At 40.3% G+C, this 20,669-nt stretch overlaps 1 protein-coding gene across 6 annotated transcripts in view; it reads right to left on the bottom strand.

Annotated features, from left to right (window-relative positions):
* Window positions 1-20,669, bottom strand: part of LOC122550126 (5'-AMP-activated protein kinase subunit gamma-2-like) — a 461,224-nt gene that overhangs the window by 25,191 nt on the left and 415,364 nt on the right. For all 6 annotated transcript variants that reach the window (XM_043690750.1, XM_043690749.1, XM_043690748.1 and 3 more), the window contains 3 exons: window positions 9,612-9,670; window positions 7,014-7,059; window positions 1,338-1,392 (listed from right to left, as the gene is read on the bottom strand). In XM_043690750.1, the coding sequence (XP_043546685.1) occupies window positions 1,338-1,392; window positions 7,014-7,059; window positions 9,612-9,670 (160 nt within the window). The remainder of the gene's footprint in view (window positions 1-1,337; window positions 1,393-7,013; window positions 7,060-9,611; window positions 9,671-20,669) is intronic.

Below are 20,669 nucleotides of genomic sequence, written 5' to 3'. Positions count from 1 at the left end.
TTAGTGGAGTAGCAGATAGCGAAGGGGACTGTCAGAGAATGCAGTAGAATATAGACAGATTGGATAGTTGGGCAGAGAAATGGCAGACGGAGTTCAATCGAGGGAAATGCGAGGTGATGCATTTTGGAATATCCAATTCAAGAGTGAACTATACAGTAAATGGAAAAGCCCTGGGGAAAATTGATGTACAGAGCGATCTGGGTGTTCAGGTTCATTGTTCCCTGAAGGTGACAACGCAGGTCGATAGAGTGGTCAAGAAGGCATACGGCATGCTTTCCTTCATCGGACGGGGTATTGAGTACAAGAGTTGGCAGGTCATGTTACAGTTGCATATAACTTTGGTTCAGCCACATTTGGAATACTGTGTACAGTTCTGGTCACCACATTACCAAAAGGATGCAGATGCTTTGGAGAGGATGCAGATGAGGTTCACCAGGATGTTGCCTGGTATGGAGGTCGCTAGCTATGAAGAGAGGTTGAGTAGATTAGGATTATTTTCATTAGAAAGACGGAGATTGACAGGGGACATGATTCAGGTCTACAAAATCATGAGTAGTATAGGCAGGCTGGATAGCAGGAAGCATTTTTCTCCCCAGAGTGGGGGTCTCAATTACTAGGGGTCATGAGTTCAAAGTGAGAGAGGAAAAGTTTAAGGGAGAAATGCATGGAAAGTTCTTTACGCAGAAGGTGCCTGGAACGTGTTGCCGATGGAGCTGGTAGAGCATCAAGTCAGATACATGAATGGACAGGGAGCAGAGGGACACAGACCCTTAGAAAAGAAGCGACAGGTTTGGATCTAGATTGGCACAGGCTTGGAGAGTTGAAGGGCCTGTTCCTGCATTGTAATTTTCTTTGTTCTAATCCCTCCTTCAAGAAATCCACTGTATCGGGTGACCAAAACAAACCACCGAGCTGATGTTGGGCTATTATCTCAAACAGAAGCAAGTGCTATGTAAGAATGGTAGACCTTAATACCAAACTAAACTTTGACATTTTAAAAAAACATTTGGTTTGGTTACCCCTTTAGATTTCCTTGAAAATAACTGCCAGCTGAACTGGATAACTTTACCCCCAGACAAAAAAATGAAGTGAAGTAATCCAACTATTGTTAACCAGAGAGTCCAAGTGGAATGACATCATGGTTTTAGTGTGTCCCCTCCAACAGCCACTCTTACTGTATTTGCTCTACCCCTTGACAATCGCTGGACTGTTTTCTTGCTAGTGACTAAGTGCAGCCAAACCAGCTCTCCCACTTCAAAAGCAGCACAGACTTAAAAGCATTGTAGATAAAGATAAATAAAGAACCTCAAAAAAACTATGCAAAGTGATTTACCTACCTTGCATCTGGCGTTATGTTCACTAAAGGCTTAAATGTTTCTTGTAAATAAAGCTCTGAGGAAGGAGAAAAAAAATACATAAGGTTATCTAGGTAAGGTCATGTCAGACTCCAAATTAAAAACAAGATTATTCACAAAGCTACAGGTGAGTAAAAAGGATACTATTGTCAAGCACTATAGACATGGACTCTCACCTCCTTTTTCAGTGTACTTCCAAAAGTGGCTAACCATTCTGAAATGTAAATTGTTAACACAACTCCTGAATGGAAGACAAAATTACCGAAGACCAGTTTTTATTTCCTTGGACAAGGCATGAAGAATGATGAAATTTATCTATTAGAGAAACTCAAGACATTTGGAAGCAGGCTGGGATGGCTCTCATTTGCCATCATCACATCATTAAGTCGACATGACTTTGTACAGGGGTGCTACAAGTACATTAATCTAACACTATTCAGTAGTCATTTTGTATAGAGATTCCTGGTTCTGATTCCACAGATCTTGGAAGCCATTTTTGTGTCATTTTAGATTATATTAAGCTTCTCTGGTGGCTTAACAAAACTCAGCAGAAAATGTTAATCTTGCTGGAAACAGAAAATAGGAGTAGCATTAGGCCATTCGATCATCTAGCCCTCTCGAACTGTACAGCACTGTGAATCTCTGACATCATCCATCATCTTACTGATGATTGAAAATAGACTTATGAGACGATAATTGGCTAGGTTGGACTTGTCTTCCTTTTTGTGTGCAGACATACCAGACCAATTTTCCACACCATTAGTTAGATATCAGTATTGCAGCTGTACTGGAACAGCTTGGCTAGGGGCGCAGCAAGTCCTGAAGCACAAGTGTTCAGTACTATTGCCAGAATGCTGTCAGGGCCCAAAGCCTTTGCAATATCCTGAACAGAATTGACTGAAGGCTGTAATGTGAGGACCACTGCAGTAGGCCAAGGTGGATCATCCACTTGGCACATCTGGCTGAAGATTGCTGCCTTATCTTTTCCATTTGTGTGTTGGACACTTCCATCATTGACGACGGAGATATTTGTGGAGCATCCTCCTCGTACTCCAGTGAGTTGTTTAATTGTCCACCACCATTCACGACTACAGAACCTAGGTTTGATCGGTTGGTTGTGAGATTGCTCAGCTCTGTCTCTCACTTGCTGGTTATACTGTTTGGCATGTAATTGGTACTGTTGGCTAACTTCACCAGGTTTTCAGTTATGCCTCTTGCTGTTCCTGGCATGTCCTCCTGCACTGCCCATTGAACCAGAGTTGATTCCCTGGCTTGATGGCGATGGCCGAGTCACGGATATGCCAGGCTAGGAGGTTACAGATTATGCTGGAATATAATTCTGCTGCTGTTGAAGCCCCACTGCGCCTCATGAATGCCCAGTTGTTAGGTTTGTTCAAAATTTGCCCCATTTAGCTTGGTGATAGTGTGGCACAACACTGAGATTATTCTCAACGTGGAGATGGGACTTCATCTCCACAAGGACTGTGCAGTGATCGCTCTTATCGATAGTGCCATGGACAGATGCATCTGTAGCGAGCAGTTTGGTAAGGATGCGGTTTTCTTCATTCCTGATGAAGAGCTCATGCTCAAAACGTCGACTCTACTGCTCTTCGGATGCTGCCTGACCGGCTGTACTTTTCCAGCGCCACACTTTTCAAATCTGTTCTCCAGCATTCGCAGTCCTCACTTTCTCCAAGGGTGAGATCAAGTACGTTTTTCCTTCTTGCAGCGATGTCCTCCAGGACTTGACCAGCTCAATCAGTAATGCTGCTGTCAAGCCACTCTTGGTGGTGGACACTGAAATTCCCCACCTCGAGTACACTTTGCACCCTCATTATTGTAGTGCTTCTCAACATGGAGGAGTACGGATTCATCAACCAAGGGAAGACAGTGCACACTTATCAGCAAGAGGGTTTTTTTGTCCAAACTTAACTGAAGTCTGAGACTTCATGGGGTCTGGAATCAATGTTTAGTACTCCGAGGACAACCCCCTCCTGACTGCATTCCATTGTGCTGCCACCTCTGCTGGGTCGTTGCTGTCTGTGGGACAAGACATATCCAGGAATTGTGGTGGTGATGTCAGGGACATAGTCATATTCACAGAATCATATCTGACAGACAATGTCAGGTTGGTGCTTGGTTAGTCTGTGAAATAGCTCTCCCAATTTTGGCACCAGGTCCCAAGGAGGACTTTACAAGTTGACAGGGCTGTTCCTGTCATCGTCTATTCCAGGGCCTGGGTCTAAAATGTATTGGAAAGTGTTCGGCGATCAGGCCTCATTGATTCACATTAACATTGCACATTCGTGCAATGGGAGGAAATCGGAGAGAAATGCTTTACGTCTCAGGAAATGAAGTGACCAAAATAATTAACCCAAGTCTGTCTGTATGTATCAAGGAAAACATAAAATTTGCATCCACTGCATACAGCTTTGTATTGTCATTAAAAATAAACAGAAAAACTCAAATTAATTTCTTTGCTCTATTTGGTGCACTTTAAAGCCAAATTCAAATCAACATATTCAAGTTATCCAACAATTTTGTTTACAAAACAAAAAGGAGTCACCTGTTAATTAGTAGATACAAATGCTTTTCGCCAGCATTGTACTGATAAGGTCTCCAAAACAAGTCAAAGAGAGCACATCATAAATCTCTCAAATTAGTATTAGTACAAAATGTTCCAGAACAAGCAAAGAACTCAAGACATGATATTCTTTGTAACATAAGCAGAGTTCCCGTCAAAAGGTAGTGGTGTGATTCTTATCCATGGTATTTGGCAACTGAATATTGATGATTTTAATCTAAAACGAATAATTGATAAGATGCCACACTGAAGCAATGATGACCAAACAAACATTCTGAGCATTATAAAGGAAGACTGGGGGACAGTTACAATCACCAAATCACTTGGTAGAGAGACCTGTTTGACTGGTTCCCTGTCATTTAGCTAATACTTCTCACTGAAAGTGACAGAAGACCTGCTATATGTGAAGCCAAGTGAGATGCAGAGGATGGACAAGAGTTGAAGTATTTCCTGATATCATAGTGCCATTGCAATTATGAATGCAAAAATGTCACATGGCTCTGATGTACAGTACTGCTGTGGTAGGATGAAGCATGGGAATGAAAAATGTAAAAGCCTGAAAACAACATGACTGATCAACCCACGAAAGATTATTTTTCCTCTTCCTGGCAACATTCCCCATCTATAGGCGGGCAGATGGGTGGGCCTGGGGATGGGTTTCCCTCGGCAGGTACAAATTCCATTGAGGGATCAGTCTTTTCTCAAATCCTGGAAACTGGACTAGTTCAGGAGTATAGGCACAGATTAGATCTGAAGCTCTCAAGTTGAGATGCCAGTCAGCTTTCAGATGCCCAGTTGATGACTCAGCCAAAACAGATTAACAGACTTTTTAAAAGATATGAAGGAAAGAAATGAAGGGAGCTTGTGGACAATATATATTCTACTGACTGCTCTCCATGTGGTTGGGTGAGTAACTGAACCATATGGGGTGGGAGATCCTCTCAGATAAAGTCAAACTGGATAGTGTTTCACAATCTCAACTGGGCTAGGTGAAATACTATAATTGATCTCAATGTTCTCTTTGGGTAGAATACTAAAGTAAAAATCAGCTCCAGGTTAGTACTCACTAGGCGAAAGTGAGGACTGCAGATGCTGGAGATCAGAGTGGTGCTAGAAAAGCACAGCAGGTCAGGCAGTATCTGAGCAGGAAAATTGACGTTTTGGGCAAAAGCCCTTCATCAGGACTCACTGACAACTGCTAGAAAGTGCATTTTTAGGGGAACTGCTGCGATGTGTCCGAAGTTGGTATAATGTCACTTCCTGTAACTTGGTTTCACACAGGCCCTTTAATGTAGTATAGTGAAACTTTGCAAGACCCTTCACAAGAGCACGAGGTATTAGGAGAGATGACTCAAAGTTTTGAAATGAGGTGAGGTTAAAGGAGCTGAAGGAGTTAACGTGTCAACTCTTATTTGCAGGCATATAAAGTAGAAAAAAAAAGTCATTTGGATGGACTCGTAGAACCACAAACCCACAGCTTCAAGAAAAACAGAAGAGTAGGAATCGGACTGAAAGGAAAGCTACATTTATTAATGGATCATCCATGGTGATTCTCATGAAAAGCCTAAAGCCAGCACTTTTCGAAGGGATATGATGCACAAGGTTTGGTTCTGCCAATATGCAGCTGGATACCCTTAAGGACACAATTTCTGTTTAATCAAAAAGATAAGAATCATTCAGGACTTATAGATAGTCAGCCATGAAATATTTAAGATTGTAATCTGCAGGTCAGTCACACACTGGAGATGAGAAGTGTTAGTACATTAAGTTTGTTTTCACACCCGTGCTGATGTATCATTTTTAATACATTACTTGGATAGCTTGTGTGTTATCCTGGGAACAATAGGACAGCCAATAACCACTCATTTCAGTTCGATCACAAGGTGATTGGCAAAGTCAAAGATTTTGGACCATTAAAAAAAAACACCTGGTATGATTTCCATTTGTTAAGCTGTCGCCAGTGCTTATCGTAGAAACTTGATTGTTTTTGGACTTTCAGGAGCACTGAAACATGAAATCGAAGACAATCTGTACAGAAACTGCTATACGTCAGAGATCATTTGAGGAAACAAATGTAAAATTTCTGTCAGTTTTTCATGAGGGAAGAGGATCATTTAAAAGGAAATACTTAGGAAACAGAAAAGGTCCAGGCAAATGCCTGAACACAAATCTTACCACCACCACTGGGTTGCTGTGGGGGAACCAGTTAACAGAGAATATGGTCTTCTTCTAAACCAGGGCTTTCCAAGCTGTGGGTCATGATACCCAGCTAGGTCAGCTGACAACATCTGACAGCCAGCAGAACACACAAACCTGCAATGGGTAGTGTGTGTGACTGAATGAGAAGTGTTTTGATAGAGGTAGCAAGAGTGTTAGTTAATGAAAGACAGTAAGCGAGAGAGCGAGAGCGAGTAGCTGACTGAGCATCATCTGACATCAACACCTGCACATGACCGGAGCCCCCTCCCCAGAGCTCTGACCTGCATTCTCAATAACTTTCAATCCAGCAAATGGGGTCATGAGGGAAGAAGGTTTGGGGAGACTGTTCTAAGGTAAATCTACACCCCTTTGCATCTATTAAGTAAACAAATAGGAGAGTTAATTAATTGTGTTTGAAGCTGTGGTTTACAAGTTTATGTTTTGGTTTAAAGTGCATTTGATGAGGTAACATAGTGGTCATGTATATTCACGACTAAAAGTGTTGGAACAAATTTGTGTAGCACTTGGAGTTGTGAGGGGTAAAAGAAAATTAAAAAAGTGAAAATAATATAGGTTTCTAAATAATTTTAGCTCCGTTCTTCAAAGGTCAGACTCGAACAAAATACTTGAGAAAAGTGCACAACTATCATAATCTTCGAAAATATTCAACCTAAGGTTAAGGTATGGAATAAGTGGTTAGAAAAACACAACTATCATAATCTTAGAAAATATTCAACCTAAGGTTAAGGTATGGAATAAGTGGTTAGATGTCCATCCAGAATTACTAACACTGCTCACAAATTAATAAGGGCCTCTTTGGTGAAGTATCAGACAGATTGCGAGAGGTCAAAAGTCAATAGGTGTATTGTTCCTACCTCTCCATGATTCAATCTTGTGCTCTTCCAGCTCATAGATTTGTACCTACAATGTAAAAAAACACAACTTATTATTTAGACAACCCCAAACTTTTAGTCAACTGTGTTTATTCTCCTATTTGAACAGTATGCCAGAGAATAAAACATGATATTTAGAAAACTTGCTAGTACATTTCAATTTCTCTGCCATTTATTTGCTCCCATTACTATTTTTCTAGCCTCATTTTGAAACAGTCCAATGGCCATTCTTGTCAATCTAATAAAAACTCTGAAACCTTTCATATTAATAGCTAGCTCAGACTCATATTTCATTTTCTCCACCTTTAAAGCTTTTTCAGTTGTCCTTGTTGATTTTTAAAGACTTCCCACTAACCTTCACCACACTGTATGCTTTTTCTTTTGTTTTTATACTGTCCCTGACTTCCCTGGTCAGCCACGGTTACCTCATCCTCCCCTTTGTGTGCTTCACCTTCCTTTGGCTGAATTTCTGCTGCAGCTCCCAAATTACCCCCAGAAACACCTGCCATTGTTGCTCCACCATCTGACCCTTTCAATCAACTCTGGCCAGCTCCTCCCTGCATCTCTGTGGTTACCTTTGCTGAATTGTAAAGGCATTACAACTGATTCCAGCTTCTCCTTCTCAAACTGCAGAGTGAAATCAATTCTGTTGTGATCACTAACCCTTATAAGGATTCCAACACCTTAAGCTCCCTAATCCGTCTGCCTCATTACAAATCACGAGATTTCCTGTTCCCTAGTGGAGATTAGAGTCAAGATTAGAGTGGTGCTGGAAAAGCACAGCAGGAAAATCAACGTTTCGGGCAGGAACCCTTCATCAGGAATATTCCCTAGTGGTCTCTACCAAAAGCTGCCATTCAAATAATCATCTCAGACATTCCACAAATTCCTTTTCTTTGGATCTGCTACCAACCTGATTTTCCCAGTCCAACTACATATTGAAGTCCCCCAAGGTTATGACAGCAATACCTTTCTTACATGCCTTATCTTTCACCTGAATTATTTTCTTCCCCATATTTTGAATTCTGCTGGCAGATGTTGGATTATAACCTGGTGTTGTGTGATTTTTAACTTTGTACACCCCAGTGCAACACTGGCATCTCCAAATCATTCTTTTTGCTTGGATATTTTTCTTCTGAACTCTTCTGAATTAGTTTCCCCACTTTGCTCAGAGCATCATGCTGTTATTTCTGCTCATTGCCTATACCTAGTCTGGCAGTCAGTTCTTTTGGTCATAAACATAATGATGCAACATGAGCTGGAGAAAATTACAGCAGTAGAATGAACAGTGAGGCAGACAGTTGTAAAGCAACACAAAGCATTAGCTCTGATTTTAAACCTTCATAAGACAGAAGGACATCTAATGTTTACAGGGTGAAAGTCTAAAAAGGATTCCTGTGGCCTGGTCACAGATTTCTGAAACCTTTCATATAAGACAACTGGTACTTGATTCTTTGAGGGACCAGGAAAGAGTGTACTGCATGAAATTCATCTTGTGGCTCTCCCAGTACTATAAATGCATGCACCAGGATAGAGGACCAGCAAAAGTCAGAACATCACTGTTGTCTCCATAATGCTTTTTTTTTTAAAAATGGGAGTGGACAGTTCCAAGATTCTTACCGAGCAACAACGCAGGAATGACACCACAGTCACAAGTCAGGATGGTGCATAGCTGCAGTGGTGATGCTTCCATGCGTCTGCTGCCTTCTGGATGGAGCCTTGCTGAACTGCTACAGTACAATGTGTAGATGGTGGAAGAATGTTTAATGAGAGATGGAGGGGGGGGGGGGAGGAAGGGTGGAGAATAGAGGATGTTGATCCAGCAGATTATTTTACCTTGGACGGTGTTTCTTAGGCTCTGCCAAATAATCCAAGTCTATTTACATTTTAGTTTTAATCTTGATTTGGTATCCTTCTGGTGTTCCTGCAACTCCATATTTTTAAATTATATTATTTATTTAGATGCTGTCAACTTTTATTTTGATCTGATAAACAACTACATAACTAAAGTGCGTATTATCTTCTGCTGTACTAATTTTAACTCAGCCTTACAGCTGACACTCAAATAGCCGTGATACAGGAGGAGGAAATATGCTGAGAAATGGGCATAGGTTCGGCCTTCCCAATTGTGGAAACAACAGAGACCTGTCACTAACAAGAAGAAAAAAGGCAAGATTCAAAACACAACCTTGCATGCAACAGCAATATTGGAAAGTCTTTGAATTTTCTTAATGGTACAGGAGATTGTTTTTTTCTTTCCAGCCCACCTCAAGACCGTGACACAACAGCAATATGCTATTTGCACAACAAGATTTTTGATTGCATACAGACCTACGAAGTCCCTTGGGGCATTTACTATGTTAAACACACGAGATAAATTCAAGTTATTCTAATGGTTGTTGAATGCATTGAATCTAACAGACTTGTGTTTTCTCCACAAATATTATTGAATGGTGAATACTGATTAGTTCAAGCGTGCAAATTTATTTCAGTAACCCTAAATTCAACTAGTTTCTTTTTTCACAAAATTTACTTGCTTTGTTTCCCAAGATTTTAATGTTGACAACTGAAAGCACTTACCATTGGTGATTTGTAGTATCTGTGCAGTATGTTAATGAAGTCTGTTATAGTTAACATTCCTAGGCGAAAACAAATATGATTAATTGAGGTTACAGAATGCTGCAGAGCATTATTATCACTGAAACCTGATATTTGAGATATCCTAGTGGAAATATGTTTCATTAAAACCCAGCAATAATGTTTATAAACACACAGTGATCAGTTGTTGGGTTTAAAAAAAACTCACTGCGCTACTACCAGCTGCCAATAAACAGACATTAAATCTGCTGGCAATAAAGTGAGAACTGATGGAAAATGAGGTACATTATGGCGGAATCAAGTCGTGCAAGATCTTTTTTCAAAACTTCAAGACTGACAAGTCTGCAATATCCAGCTTTTTTTAGCCTGCTTATTTGTAAATGCATTAAAAACAGCACCAAACAGATTTAGAATCAACACATCACAGATACCCTTTAGTCACTGTACTCGGAATGTTAAAGATTCGCAATTTTGCTTAGTCAGGATCTCCTGCAATGTCAATTTCAAATAAACTTGTTGCACTATAACCTGGTGTCGCATGAGTTCTAAGCCTTGCAGCATTCTATTTCTCGCTTTGCATGACTTCACTGAATAGAAATGCTTAAGTAGGATCACAGCCAGTACTAGCAGTAGGGTCAATGAGGTTGTGGGTAGAGACCCACACTTTTTTTAATAAATGAGCACACTTACCATACCATGTAGTTGACAGCATGTTATTTTAATTCAACTTATTCATTATATTTTCAGCCTAAAATTCATTTTCTGACACCGCTCCCTCTTCACAATCCTGCATTTGTAGGAACAGGAGTAGGCAATTCAGCTACTCGAGCCTGCTTCAACCATTCAATAAGATCGTGGCTTAGCTGTGTATGCCTGCCTTAGGTCCGTATCCTTTGATACCCTTAAGAAAAAGTTGCCTCATATTTAAATGTAACAATTGAATTAGCATCAACCACACTTTGCATGGAAAAGTCTCTCTCACATCTCTGCTGAATGGCCTGGCCCTGATTGTTAGACCAAGTCCCCTGGTTCTAGAGTCTTCAACTCGTGAAAATATTTCCTCTTTATCTACCCTGTCTTTCCTGGTTAATATTCCAAAAGCCTCAAATAGATAACTCCTTAAATTTCTAAATTATAGAGAATGAAGGCCTCATTGTCTAATCTCTTCTTATAACTTGACCCCTGAAGTTCAGGTGTCACCCTCGTAAACCTCACTGAACTCCCTCCAGGCCAAAACATCCTTCCCAAGGTGTGGTGCCCAGATCTGCTCACAGTATTCTAAGTGAAGGCCAACTAGATTTTTGTATAACTGCAGCACAATATGGTCATGTTGCAGCTGTACAGGACATTGGTTAGGCCACTCTTGGAATATTGCATGCAATCTGGTCTCCTTCCTATTGGAAAGATGTCGTGAAATTTGAAACGGTTCAGAAAAGATTTACAAGGATGTTGGCAGATTTGAGCAATAGCAAGAGGTTGAATAGGCTAGGGCTGTTTTCCCTGGAGCGTCAGAGGCTGAGGGGTGATCTTAGAGGTTTATAAAATCATGAGGGGCATGGATAGGATAATGGACAAAGTCTTTTCCCTGGAGTGGAGTTGTTCAGAACTAGAGGGCTGGGATATCTGGTTGGCATGGATAAGTTAGACGGAAGGGTCTACTTCCGTGCTGTACATCTCTAGGACTCTGTGACAATGTATACATCCTTATACTCCAGCCCTTTAGATATGAAAGCCAGAATTCCATTAGACTTCTTGACAATTTTTTTTCACTTGTTTATAGAAATTTTGTGTCACTAAAAATGGATAAATATGCAGGCCCAGATTGCTGAGGAACGGAAGGAGATATCAGGGCCGCAGCAATGATTTTCAAATCCTCTCCTGCCACAGGTGAGATGCTGAAGGACTGGAAGGCTATGAACGCTATCCCATTAATTGAAAAAAGGAGGGAAGCCTACAGCAGAAATTTACAGGGCAGTCAGTCTAACCTAACAGTGGGTAAGTTGCTGGAAAGAATTCTGAGGGACAAAATATATTGACACTTGGAGAAACATTGATTAACTGGATAATCAGCATGAAGTTAAGTTATTGTGTTCTACAAATTTGATTTGAGATATTTTTTGAGGTGGTAAGCAGGGAGTGTTAATGATTGCAATGTATTTGATGTGGTCTATATTACCTTCAGTAAGGCTTTTGATAAGGTTCCTTACAGCAAACTGGTCAAGCAAGTAAAAGTCCATAGAATCCAAAGCAAAGTGGCACACTGGATGCGAAACTAGCTTACAGGCAGGAAGCAGAAGGCTATGGTAGAGGGATGCTACTATCACTGGAAGTATATTTCTAGTGAGGCTCCGCAGGGCTTGGGCTAGGTGCCTTTCTGTTTGTGCTGTACATTAATAATTTGGATTTAAATGTAGCAGATGTGATTAAGAAGATTGCAGCTGACAGGAAAATTGGTAGAGTTGTAAATATTGAGGACAGCCAGAAAGAGCAGGAGGAAATCAGTGATCAGGGCAGTGACAACTGGAATTCAGCCCATAAAAAAAAGAGATAACACACTTTGATAGGGCCGACAAGGTACAGGGTTACACTATAAATAGTAGGACCATGGAAAGTACTGAAGAATTGAGGACCATTGGTGTATATATTCACAGATCCCTGATGGTAAATAAAGTGATCAAGAAAGAATGAGATACTTACCTTCATTAGCCAAGGCACAGAATACAAGGGTGAAAAGGATATGCTGGAACTGTATAAAACACTGATTAGGCCACAGCTGGAGTACTGCATATGGTCTGGTCACCAAATTACAGGAAGGATATAATTGCATGACTGAGGGTGCACAGGAGATTTACCAGGATGCTGCCTGGGCTGGAGTGTCTGAGTTATGAGGAAACATTAAAGAGGTAGGGGTTGTCTTCCTTGGAGCAGCAATGGTTGAGAAGGGACCTGACAGAGCTAATGATGAAGGATATTGATAAGATGGATAGGAGGACAGTTGTTCCATTAGTATAGGGGTCAATAACTACGAACATAGATTTAAAGTAACAGGCAGAAAACAAAGAGGAGATGGGATGAGAATTTGATCACTGAGGATGGTGGGTGTCTGGAACTTAACGACTGAAAATCAGAAACCCACAACAACGTAAGCAGAATTTATATATTCACTAGTACTGCTAAGGGCTACCAGGGGCATGGGCTGGAACATGGAAGTTGGTGACTGGTGCAGACACAATGGGCTGAATGGACTCCTTCTGTGTTATGAACACCTATGAATCTATGAGAGAAAGATCCCTTAGTGCCAGGAGATTGGATGGGTTAGAACGTGTTAAGTGCATCCAGGTGGGTTTTCCGAAACCACATGCATAATCCAACTCGATAAATGTTGGACAGTAACTTTCTAGGTGCAGTCTTACAGTCAGCGTTGAAATTAATTTGGGATTGCTGTACAAAATGGGCAACAGAATATTGGCAGCCTGTTAAAACTCAATGGAAAAGATAATGATAAAAATCAGTGTCAATCTGCCAACCTATTTCACATTACTGCTGAAGATTAATTTCACACCCAGGAAGGGTAATGAAGCTTCAACGTGTTGCTAATGTCATCCTGGGAGAGTTTGGTTAGATTCCAACTGTAAAATACGGACAAACGTTAAGCCGGATTTCAATCAACTGCACTGAGTCTGAAAGGAACAGTTCTAATATACAACTACACAGGTTCTTGACAAAATGTAACTTTTAATAGAATTATTAGAATACTCCATATTAAGTACAAACAATCAACTAGGTCTGTATTTTCTGTTGAAAATTCTGCACCCAAAGCTGTTTTAGGTTATGATGTACACACAATAACATAAAACGTGAAATTATATCTTAAGTGCTTTAAGTGTTATTAAGCACATTAATAAGATAATGTGTGCAGCTTAATACTGTTGTGACTGGCATTTGAGCAAACAGCCACTATTTAAACTTGCCCCCAATGTCTATCCACAACACAAAAATCGATTTCCAATCACAATCAGTGAATCCTCCAACTTCTCAGAGAAATAATCAGCACATTACACATCAATTATTTATAAACTGAGAGGTACAGTAACTTAAAAAAAGGAATCGCTGTATAGAAGACGGAGAGGTTTGACAATGCTACAAGGGCAATAAGGACCTTCATTAATCAAACTATTTTTATATTTCCATGAAACGAGACAACTGAAATTCCTTTTCACACAGAGTTAATTATATCCTAAATGCCAAATCTAGAAACACTGTCAGCTACCTTAATTAGTCTGGGAGATCATGACCAGCAACAGAACTCAAGTACAATCTCATGGGTTTCTGTATCATAATATCTGATAATTTGGGAAGACTTGCTAACAGCTGGATGATTTTTAGACTCAACTGGATGCAGACTACTGAAGTAATACAAAACTCCATGGTCTGCATTTCAGCTTCCTATACAAAGAAGTGCTTTCAATAGCAAAAGTAAAAAGGTTCTTTCAAAGGTTTTATATCTGTGGAATTCTTTACTTCAGAGTGCTGCTGAGGTTGGGTCATTAAGTGCATTCAAGGCTGAGATAGACAGATTTTTAATCAGTAATCTGACTAACTGAAAAACAGCATTGTCCAAAACGCTAACATTTTTGAAAGTGTTGCCTTTCAAATGGATCTCTATACTGAGAATTTCTCTAGGTGGTGGTTCACAGTAGCATGCTAACTTTTCTGTTTCATTCACCAGTCTAGTCCCTGTGCTCCAGACAACAATCTGTGACCTTAGTGAGCTGCTTGATTTGGTTGAATTACTGTATTCCATATTACATCATTTGCAATGAATTTAGTGCAGAACAAGCTACAGTTCTTACCTTCTGAAAACCAGAAAAGCTTGTAATCTTGCTTCGATTACAAGGCTGGGTCACATCAAGTGGGTTAGTGGTTAGGTCAGTTGGCTGGACAGCCGGTTTGCAATGCAGAGGGATGCCAACAGCATAGGTTCAGTTCTCACCTCAGCTGAGGCTACCAGACGGATTCTCCTTCTCAACCTCACCCGTCACCTATGGTGTCCCTTAGGGCAAATGACCACCAGTGTCTCAGAGTGAGGGTGAGAGGGAGGGACAGCAAGGAGGACTAGGAGAGGCAAAAGCTGGTGTAAGACTATGGTGACAATGTTTACCTATAAAGGATATTCAAGGTTGAGACACAATTTTTAATCAGTAAGGAATCAAAGGTTATGGAGAAATTGCAGCAAAGTGGAGCTGAGCGTTATCAGATCAGTCATGATCAATTTGAAGGGTGGAGCAGACTCAAATGGGTTGAATGGTCTACTACAACTCCTGTGTCTTATAATCTTGAACAGGCAGATATGCTAAAGGAATGAGTAGTTAGCCCACAAAATCTAAACTGACTGCACATAATACTAAAATGCGCCATACAATGATGACCAAATACCACTGTTTTACAACTTAATGTGCAACTGCATATCAATTTGGCTCAAAAGGAAGAAACTGTGACAATATGGATATCCAGATTTGCAAGATTAATAATTCATCACAGTAAGAAGACATTTATATCTTCGCCCACATTTTGCAAAACTGATTTACATACAAATGTAAAGTAAACATTGACTTGCACATTCTTACACACTTGTAAATTCATAGCTTGCTTGTGTAAATATGGCATTTGCATGACGTGGGCTTGGATTGCACCATAGCAGAAAGTGAAATTTGAAATTTTATGAAAATCTAATGTTAAAAGTCAAAACATGAGCTTGTTGACAGATATAAAAAGCCATCAGGTTCCCTAAAAACTGGGCGTCAATGCAAAATTGGGCACGGTCAGAAAATTTGAGCATATACATTGGTAGGAATAGTGGAGGGGGAAACCTATTCTTGAACCATTCTGAAGAACCATACCAGACTTGAAGCTGCTTCACTCTTCATAGATACTGGCAGACCTGCTGAATTTCTCTGCGAGTCCTTGGTCTTTGTTTCATAATTTTCATGGGTATATTACAACAGCATCAGGAACCTAGTGCTTTAATAGAATCTCAGATTGCATTGCCCACGCCCACCATCATAACTAGAATTGCAGAAGCCAGATGTTGTTAGAAATTAGGGCAAAAATGTGCCATTGTTTTCATGGTACTGCCACCCATTCCATTGTGGCAGTAAAGCCAAACATCAGCTCTTAAGTACCCTGCCTAAATACAAAGAATCCAAGAATCCACAATGACTCACTAAAATTACATTAAAGTCCTGCTCAAGTTGAAAGAGTTTTAAGCAAGTCAGTCGCCAAGCTAATGAATGGGATTTATATTTCAAAGATTTATTATTGAATATTAAAGAGACAACTGATGAGATTTAAAAGGCACAGGCAGCTGATGGATGCTGGAGACGTGTAAGTGAAACTACATGCTGGCCTGATTAACTTTAAGTGACTTCGTACCCACAAACTCTGAAGACAATAATGCTTGAAGAACATAATTTCATAATGAAGCAACCCCCCTGTAGCTTATTCTCATGGACAGTACATGTTGAACTATCTGCTGTGGAAGGATCTTTGCTTTTTTGTTTCACCCTGTCTTCTATCCCTCTGGTCTAGGGTAACAGAGACCAACTATACAGCCTAATTTGAAATCACATACCATTATCGAACCTAGGGAACTAAGCATGCAGAATCACTGCTTGGTATGGCTTAGTGCCTGTGCTACTCAGTCATCGGGCAGCTCATGCTAATTAGCAGTCCTACTGATGCAAGATTAATAAAGATTAATGCAGTGATTCAGAGTTTCCTTTCTAAGAAACAACTAAAAAACTTTTGGCACTCTAATCACTTGGGAAAAGAAATGGAACGCGAGAAGATTTCAGATGAGGTCTAAAAATAAATTCAAAAGGTAAACAACAATACAGTGAAATTCTGGAGCTCACAAACTTGACATGGTGAAAGAAAGGCACACACAAAAAAAAATGAAGGCCAAAGCTGTTTAACAAATCAGGTTACCCATTATTCCTGGTGTGCAAATAGAAATCTAAATGCAAAAACAGAAACCCAGTGAAGTCTGGTGTGTTTAATTTTCATCAGGTTCACAGGCCATGTCAACTGAGTTGATAATAATGTGGAAGTTACTCACAATATAAATCATTTTTAAAATTAGGTTTCAGATTAAAAAGATAGGTCGACAATTCACAGTAAAACAGATTAAAAATTATCCGTGGAAAAAGTGGGTTGATTGGATCAAGTGTCTATCGCTTATTCCTACTAGCTAATGTTATTTTTCCTGCACAAGATGACAGGAGCTTAAAATTACATTGCAGAAATGGTTTCCTTCAAAGTACTCTGGCAATACTCTTCCACTGTTCAGAAAGTTACACCATTTATTATTCAGATGAATTTCATTAGTAAAAGGTGGTGGCAGAGTAGGACCCTGCAGCCAGAGCTCATCCAGTGATAAAAGGTAATAGCTGGGATAAAAGGGAACCCTTGGGGTTAGCCCCAGAACGTAGGACGTGTCGTAGATTGGGGTCTGGAAGAAATTGTGAAGCAGACTGGGCTGGGAGGCATCAATATCAAAAGAAGAGTTGTAAAGATCAGTAACATAATCATCATATTACTTGGCAGGCCAAGTTTTCAGACCAGCTCTGAGTGGGGGAAAAAAAAGTAGCACTGATTCGCAGAACTAATGGCCATAATTTCTATTTACCATCCAGTGGAACAGGGAGTGTTGCCACCATTATCATTCCATTTGTACTACTGTATTTCCTTTAGAGTTTGAACTTATGAACTGGAAGACTGTGACCTGAAGTGATTCCTCAATGTGTTTTATTGGAGATCTAACAAGAGCCTACATTGCAGATTATGCTAAGAATTTAGACCATTCAGCCTATCAAGTCTGTTCATCCAGATGAATCGTTACATCGACTACACTTTTCTGCTAAATAAATTATAAGAGATTGGTGATTATACCTGTTAGAGGATGTAAAGTTGTGATTGTCTCCAAAAACACAGACAGAGCTATGCTCAATCCTTCAAGCAGTCATGAATTGAAAGCAGTGTTGGAAGCCACTGCATTAACAGCTGTGATGTGATTTTTTCTGACAATACAACACTTAGTTTCTTCTAGTTGTCAGTGTATCTCTTTATTAAAGTGGAAAATACTCCACGTGCCAAACAACTGAAAGCATTAAATCTTACCAGTTAGCTTATTTCATGAATGGAACAATCAAAAACAGTTCCAAACTTGATGTTATAGGGGAATGGATCTCACAGAGAATAAAAGAATTGCACATTTTTTAAAACAAATTCAACAAATTTAAACAAGTGAACCTAAACTCATTCCAGTTACTCTGCGAGATAACTTTAAATTCAAAAGCAGAACAGAATTAATGAACAGTATAAGATTTGCTTCAGTGCTCAGGAAAAACAAATTTCATCTCAGGAGCCTACAACCCCATGTGGCCTCAACATTAAATTCACCAGTTTCCAAATCTCTCCTCCCCCACCCCATCTCAGATCCAACCCTCCGACTTGGCACTGCTCTCTTGACCTGCCCATCTTCCTTCCCACCAGCCTATCACAATCACCTACCTGCATCCACCTCTTGCCATTCCAACTATCTTTCCCCCCCCACCCCAGCCCATCTCCCTATTTATTTTGCAGCCCCTTCCCCCTCCCCCCAGTCCTAGTGAAGGGTCCTTCCTGAAATGTCAACTCTCCTGCTCCTCAGATGCTGCCTGACCTGCCGTGTTTTTTTTCCAGTGCCACACTCCATCTACTGACTCTCCAGCATTTGCAGTCCTCACTATGAGCTGGGCCAACACTTTCTTGTTTAACCCAGGCATGGAGGAAGTATCACACTGGTGGGGAAGTGTTTACAGTAGAGAAAAATACATGATTAATGAGCATTTTAGAACTGCTAATAAATCAAAGTGCATGATGACTGATAGCTGTCAAGCTTCATTTAACTTTTACATCAGACTGGTTGACATTTTCTTTGCAAAGAATGGTGTCCCATGTATTAATAAGCAGCTTCCAGGATATGTCTGGATGGGTGCAGCTCCAAAAACAAGTTCAACACCATCTAGAAAAGCAGCCTGTTTGACTGACACCCCAACCATCACCTTCAGTTTTCACTCCCTCCACCACCAGTGGCAGTAGCCCTTACCATTTACAGACAAAAATCAACAATTCACCAAGTGTACTGAGGCAGCACTTTGCAAACCTGCAACCTCTGCCAATCAGGAGGAAGGGAACAGCAGATACACAGCAGCTACAGCACCACCTGCAAGTTCGCATCAAAGCCACACACTACTGACATGGAACTTTCCATTACTGTTGCTGGGTCAAAATCTTGCAACTCCTTCCTTCTTTACACCTCAAGTTCTGCAGTGGTTTAAAACGATAATCCATCAACACCTTCTCCAGACTAATGACGGATGGCCAATAAATGTTTGCTGAACCAAAGACACCCACAACCCACAAACAAAAAATGGTTTAAATAAGGCCATCTCTCTGCTCAATTAGATGAAAACATCTCACAGCCCTTTTCATTTGAATAGAAGCTCCTGAGTTATCTCCTTTGTCTGGACCAATACTTCTCTCTCAATCAACATCACACAAATAATACTTGGCAATAACATGTTGCTGTTTGAGTGTGTTCCTTGTGCACAAACCGGCGACCACATTATAAGTGACTCTGCTTCAAAGTTGCTTCAAGTGTTGTAAAGTACTTTGTAATGTCCAGTAGTCACAGAGGGTGCTATACAAATGTAATTTCATTCCTGATGAAAGGCTTTTGCCTAAAACATCGATTTTCCTGCTCTTCAGATGCTGCCTGACCTGCTGTATTTTTCCAGCACCACACCCTCAACTATACAAATGCAAGTCTATGATTCTGGGTAGGGAGTTAGCCTAATGACAGAGTACTTCAATACTGTTCCTTTGTTCATGAGCGCATCGTGAATAATAGATGTTAAGTAGAGGTTAAAACAGCAGACTATAATGGAAGGGCATGAGACTAATTTTAGATGATGGGTCTTAACTTGCATCTTGACACCATGAAGTGCACCACATTCATTAAAAGTTATGTGGATACACTGTGGTATAAACTGGCATGTATTTTACTGAAACTCCCCAGCTTGTTCTTCTAGTTCTACACCTGCCTAACCAATGCCCTTAAAAAGGCAGTTGAAGATCAGTGAAGAAATAATAGGAATAATTTTTTTTCAAAGCTGCTGCAAGCAGCAGCAATTCTTCTATGTCCTGGGATTCCTACTTCAGACTGTTGTCAGCACTTTCTTCCATACCTTGTCCATGAACATTTGGTGAACAGTTTTGCCGTAGTTGAACTAGAACATCAGACAGGATGACATTTTTTCTGCAAAGAATGGTGTCCCATGTATTAAAATGTAGCTTCCAGTACATGTCTGGATGGGTGAATCTCCAAAAACAAGTTCAACACCATTCAGGAAAGCAACTTGCTTGACTGACTCTTCAACCAGCACCTTCACTGGCCAAACTGTCTGCAAAAGGGGCTGGCAGCTTCTCTCGATTACTGATATTAGCCTGTGGGCTAAATTTTGAATATGCATTGGGCCTTTGCTTCTGAAACATGCTTGAATTTTGAGCCATTATTTCTCTTTCCATTTTTCAATATTTCTTCCACCCTCAGAAACTGGTTTGAATGACCCTCAGTTCCTGGGCAATCACACCTGCACCGCAGGAATACTTGCATTTTGAGCATCAACAAACAATGCTATAATGCTGATTCAAAAAGTAAATCTTTAGGTTAACAGCTTTGCTGAAGTACCACATTTCCCACCACATTTCATTGTTGTCTTTGATTCCACCACTATTACCTGCAGTTTATAAATCAAACTCACTGGCTTGCCTTTCATATCCACGAAGAAATAAAATTAATTTAAAAATTCACTCAAGTAGGAACGTAGAACAGGAGTAGATCACAATGCTCCTCAAGCCTATTCCCATATTAATGAAATCATAGCTGAAAATGTGTTGCTGGAAAAGCGCAGCAGGTCAGGCAGCATCCAAGGAACA

The sequence above is a fragment of the Chiloscyllium plagiosum genome, chromosome 5 (genome assembly GCF_004010195.1).
Source record: "Chiloscyllium plagiosum isolate BGI_BamShark_2017 chromosome 5, ASM401019v2, whole genome shotgun sequence".
NCBI lineage: Eukaryota > Metazoa > Chordata > Chondrichthyes > Orectolobiformes > Hemiscylliidae > Chiloscyllium > Chiloscyllium plagiosum.
Note: the sequence above shows the minus strand (reverse complement) of the source record. Positions and strands in the feature narration are given on the sequence as shown.